This window comes from Schistocerca americana, chromosome 11, assembly GCF_021461395.2.
Source record: "Schistocerca americana isolate TAMUIC-IGC-003095 chromosome 11, iqSchAmer2.1, whole genome shotgun sequence".
NCBI lineage: Eukaryota > Metazoa > Arthropoda > Insecta > Orthoptera > Acrididae > Schistocerca > Schistocerca americana.
Window position 1 is genome coordinate 67,642,332 of NC_060129.1, and position 6,000 is coordinate 67,648,331.

The following is a 6,000-nucleotide window of genomic DNA, read 5'->3' on the forward strand; positions in this document are numbered from 1 at the left end:
TGCCATCGAGCGGTACGCCACGTAACTACACCCTGTTGCAAGTCGGCACAACAAGATGGCAGCACGGTAAGTAGCCTCATGTTTGTCCTGAACGATCGTTACTCGACGTGCAGTTTTTAGCGTATAGCTTGCCACCTGGAAACAAAGCCTCACAGCATGCGTTGTGACATCACAACAGGAGTCAAACAATATCTGCAGTTTGGGATGCCCTGCAACATGGATTGTCCAATTAAGTGAATGTATCATTACTTCCTGCGTCTTGCATAAACGTAAATTATCATTTAAAACAACGTAAAATAAATATGGTCATAATTTCCTTCACTGATGCTTATTATCACTGCAAATCTCATGTTTGCAATATTTCGACTTTTTTAAGTGCAGCTTTGTAATTTTAACATAGGCTCGTAGATTGACAAAACATAAATTGTAATTTGCACCATTTTGTGCTACAATTAGCGGGCCAGGTATTCGCATTTTTATGTTAAAACGTATGTGTTTGATCTGAATAAAACATTAACACGTCTTAATGGGAAAAATGTGCAGATGTGAATCACTAATTGCAAAATATAGAGGCAGCACACAATGTTCATTTTCTATTAATGGAAAATTACCGGATTAGCTGAAACCTATGCACCAAAATTTTCTTTTGTACAAATAAACTTCTAAAGAGCAGCACACAAATTAATGTAAATATTTTGGAATCTGTTGATTCATGTAATGTCATCAACGAGTAAGGAAACACACACTCATGACCCTTAAAAATAATAGAGAGATTCTGTTACACACACAGGCAGAAAAAAAACCACACACACAGAAAGCGAGGGGTGGAAAGAAATGGAATAATTATTTAAAAATATAAAAGTGACTTTTTATTTCACCTCATTATATGATTTCCAATACACTCTCCTACATGTCAATAAAAAAATTGAAGTACACTTTAATTATGTTATTCCTTCTTTTAAAAAACTTTTACATTTTTCTTCATAGCTGCATAATTTCTTATCTTAATATGATTATTTAATATGATATTTACACAACAGAGCAGTATGGAACACACGATAGATTCAAGGCTACGTTCGTTTTTACATTGAAATCCACCAAACAAATCACTGGGAATATTACAGGATGCTACCTTCAGAAGCACACACCTTTGATTTCCCTATTGGAGAAACAAAATTTGATGTTCTTTTACAATTTTTTGAAAAGTTAAATAAACATACGTTACACATGACACATCTTCTTTGGGATACGCCAAGCCTCCTCGATCCTTTGCCGTTATCAAATGATCATCTTGCTTTGCTTCATCTGAAATGAGAAATACTCACAGTGCAATACTCACAGTGAGGTTTTTTTTCCGCACTTGGTGTGAGCAGTATCCTGATATGTAGTGAAATAACGGCCATTTGTCCTCCACTATCCCTTCAACATCATTCTTATCTACCATCATACTTAATAAATCTGGTACTGGAATATCATTTAACTCCTGGATTTCAAAAGTTGTTTCAAAAATATATGACACCTAAATAACCACATCTCCAACTACTATAGACTGTGCTCTCAGCACTAGGTTTTTGCTCAGTTTCAAAAGCCTGTCTAAGAGAAATATGGTATTTTCTCCCACTTAATTCCAAACAGTCAATCTATACTCTTTCAAGGAGACAATAGGTCCTGTTTTTGTCAGACAGCCAGTAGCTACTGAAATCAGTCAAAGCAGCTGTTGTATGTCATAAAGCAAAGTGTGTCTCTTTAGAAAGTTTCCTGTTATCATACAACCCATGCCATAAACCTAACCAAGACACAAAGCTATTTAAAAAATCAAATATGTGATAGGAATTAGAAGTTATAGTTTCCTGCAAAACATTTCTTAGCCTCTGACCCTTAAGTAATGTTTTCGCATTCACAGTACACTACCGAAGTTTTATTATTCTTATAAATGTCACAGCACTTTAAAAATTTTGAATTCCTTTCTTCGAGCCTAGTCTCTGCAAAGCAACAAATGCCATATTATTAATGATACAAAGCACTTGTTTAGCATCTTGCCTTTCAATTGAATTTGGAAACAGAGATTTTAAAGCTAGAGAGTTCCTGTATTGTAATAAATCATCTTTTTCAATCACATGTAGCTCTTTTAGTGCTGTGACCGATGCAAAACCTCCCTCCATGCTCTCACTGAAATCAGGAAAACACAGGATCTACTCCTTTTCATTGAATCAGTTGTTACAAATACACTTTAAAAGATGAACTGCATCCCCAAAATAGTACAGTGGGCGATCTGCAGAAGTCTGTGGAGTTGACAGTACTTTAGCTTTACTTCTGGTGGAGTACTATAGTTAGATATTGCTTTCTATAAATTCAGTTATTGTCTCCCACTAACCCAACCACCTCACATCAAGCTGCTTCTAATTTAAGAATTACTTCTTTTATTTATAAGAAAACTACATTAGCGTGAATTGTTTTAAGTGGGACAAACTACACCACATCCTTGTAAGGTGAATCTAATCTTTATATCCTAAAAACATAAACACTGGTTGCACACAAAAAATTGTCACTGTTGAACGCACCACCTGCAATATTCCCACCTTTGATATCAAGTTTTTGATGAAAATAATAAATACTCCTCGCAAAAATAGAATTGTGACTTAAATATACTCTGTTAGTGATATATGACGCCGCTTTTTCATTTTCTGTTATAATATTTTATTATAAAGTAGATAATCGATGGTCGAAATTTTCACACGATATCTACATTGTATTTACCATAAATGAGGTCCTCTGATTTAAGTTAAATCAGTGGTTTTTGTTGCTAATATCAATATGTACTGTCTAACATTTTTTTCTATAAGGTTAGTTTTTTGTTTTATCACGATTTTACTTCATAACGCTAGGCTACGTTAAGCCTAGGCATTTACTGAACGGTACAGCAATTATAGAGTCGCAGATGTGTTTGACGTCAGCATATGCCTTTCAGATGGCGATGAGTTTTCGTCGCTACTTATGGTGCAATTGCTCACCGACACTCAGGAGCATGTGTGAAAGTAGTGGAAACATGGCGTTACCTCGATATGTGTAGCTCAAGTTATGAGAAAGAATAGTAATGATTGTAAACATGCGCTGTTAAGTTTTAGCCACAATTATTCACATTACTTCAAATCCAACTGTCGGCGCTCATATTTTACATTTCCGTCAACGGAGGCCGTCAGGGTATGAAACTGAACAATAACTTTAACTGTCACGGCGGGTATTGTCTTACTGTTAAGAGACTAGACAGGAATTTACAGAATTATTTACATCTCGTTGTGCAGAAACAGAGTCCTAGCAGGATTCCAATCAGTTGTTGTGCAAAAGCCGATCGTAATCTTGCATTTTTGTTCAAATTTGACGCGACAGGAATACGGTGAACGTCCGAAATTCCGTTTCAGATTGTAACAAAATTTTCGACCTAGAGCTGTTTTGGGGGCACTTTTTTTTGTTACATGTCATCTTAGTTGTTCCTTTATCTGATCCTTACGGAGTGAGAACTGGTGAGCTGGTCTGAAATATAGTGACGATCACTTCGGACCTCCGATATCGGTTACGAAACATCTGTGGGTCCCGTCATAGCACGATACTCACCTGTGTGGGACCCACACCACACACAACCGACAGCGGCTAATGAACGTCTACAGAGAAGGGCAGCAGAAATCGTGAAAGGTCTGTTTGACCCACAGGAGAGTGTCGCGCAATTGTTGAAACAACTCAATGATGAGAGACGCAAGCTGTCCCACGAGAGGCCGCTTAAGAAATGTCGCAGACGACTGCTAAGCGAGGAGTCCAGAGGCGCTCTCCAGCCACTACGCGTCGCTGCCGTAAGGAGGCTGAAGGCAGAGGCAGGCCGGCCACAGCACGGAGACGTCTCAGCACTCGCCCTTAACGCACTGCGTTCATGACCGGAACGGGAAAAAAATTCAAGATTTGCTACCGTGCCAAGTAGCCAATGCCATGCACTTCACTGTGGCTTGCGGTGTACGTACGGGGATGTAGATGTAGATGTGACGGTGAATATTCGGTGCTCGTAAATACGTCGCGATGTAGATACTTCCGAAACAGCAACATGTGAACCAGTGTGTGCACCTCCACAAAAAGACAGATTCAATTGTTAGATTTGTCCGTGGGTTCTCATGTTGATTCTTGGATCGTTGAAGCATTTTTGAAGCGTTAGTGGTGCTCGGGAACTAACGATTAATGACTGGGAATCTGGTCATGGAGACTGACCATAGAGTAGCGTTAGAAATTGTATTACTAGTATTACGGTAGGTCAAATAAAGTTGGAAATTTAGTTCGAATCCGAACATTTCAAGATTCTTATTATGCTTAGCATTCAAACTACGAAACCGTCACATTATATGCACTATTTACAGCCCAAACGTTAGAGCTCGCGACCGGTGGAGGAGAAACCTACTGGGGCAACTCTTACGAGACGCGAGGTAAGAAAGTCGACTACAAATTACTTACCAGAAGCGTGGGGAGGACGCACTGGTCTTCGATACGTGAATCACAAATAGGGGCACTGTGCACCCCCGTCTACGTATTGTGGCAGACGATATTTCAACCATTTATTCCGCTCTGTTGTGATAGAGTTACGCTTTGCATCCCTGTGTGTGGATGTGTGACTAAAGTGGCAAACTATATAATGAACAAGAGCTTTTGTAGCCCTCTTGTGGTAGTGTTATTGTTGGAAGCTTTACGACACTGTTTGCGGACGATACGGCGGTCTATAAGAGAGTGGCGACGCCAGAAGACAATATCGATTTGCTTAATGACCTGCAGAGGACTGATGAATGCTGCAGCCTCTGTGAGTTGACCCTGAACGCCAATGAATGTAACATATTGCACATAGATAGGAAAAGAAATCCACTACTGCACAACTACACTATTGATTACAAATTGATGGCAGCAGTATTTAGGAGTAACTATCCAGAGTGACTCTATGTGGAATGACCATGTAAACCAATGAGTAGTCTCATAAGGAGAAGAACTAAGAAATGTAACACATACACAAAACACGTGGCTTACAAGATGATTGTACAGTTGATTCTTGGGTATTGTTCAGCAGTCTGGGTCGTTTACCGGGTAGGGCTGGTAGGAGAGACAGAGGAGATCCAACGAATAGCGGCGCGTTTCGTCTCGTCATCGTTTGGTCGGCGCGAGAGCGTCGCAGGGGTGCCCAACAAACTCCAGTGGCACACGCTACAAGAGAGGCGTTGTGTACCACGGAGAGTTTTGCTGCTGAAATTTCGAGAAGGGATGAGTCGGACGCCACATTACTTCCTCCCTCAAACATTTCGCGAAATGACAACAACGAAAAAATTGGAGAAATTAGAGCTAACGCTACTGACAATCATTTTTAACATTCGCCATTCGCGACAGGGACGGGGAGGGTTGGGATCAGTTGGCTACACGCTCCCATGCTTCAGTGTCACACTTGGGCCGTTCCTCTAAATGCTTTACGCGTTCACAAAGGTTGTGTGCAACTTCCTTACGCTGCCCATTTATCTCATACTGACCTCGTTGCAGATTCGTTAGAGATCGCACTTCTGACGTCTTGCCCTCCCCACACGGTCCAGTCTTGTCACTCGTGTCAGTGATAAACAAGTTTCCTATCTTCACTACTATCTTTGGCATTTCGGCCTCCAGCACATGGAACGCCTGTGCGTTCTAGTCACCTGGACCTTAATGGCCTCCAATACCTGCGCCTCTACCCTTTCGACTCTTGTTTGCAGTTCCTTGTGCTGCTGGCTGCACGACTCACATAGTGCTTGGAAATCATCAAGATGCCGTTCTTCCTGCAGGCTACGTTGCTCGTCGACTCGAACCTGCCCCGCTTCCGGTGCACTAAGTCGCCGATCGACTATTTGAATATGATCTTTAAATTCGGTAACTACATCCTCTCTAATTTTCACTGCAAAACTATTAAACTGTTGATCCATATCCTTGGGTAACTTTTTTGCATGATTCTCATTC

The 6,000-nt window shown here is 40.5% G+C and overlaps 1 protein-coding gene across 1 annotated transcript in view; it reads left to right on the forward strand.

Moving 5' to 3' along the window:
* The window catches only part of LOC124553244 (YLP motif-containing protein 1-like), a gene marked incomplete at its 5' end in the record, with an annotated part of 63,226 nt that extends 57,434 nt beyond the window's left edge, over positions 1-5,792 (forward strand). The window contains one exon of the mRNA XM_047127132.1: positions 5,674-5,792. Coding sequence (XP_046983088.1) covers positions 5,674-5,792 — 119 coding nt within the window. The remainder of the gene's footprint in view (positions 1-5,673) is intronic.
* Positions 5,793-6,000: the final 208 nt, after the last annotated feature.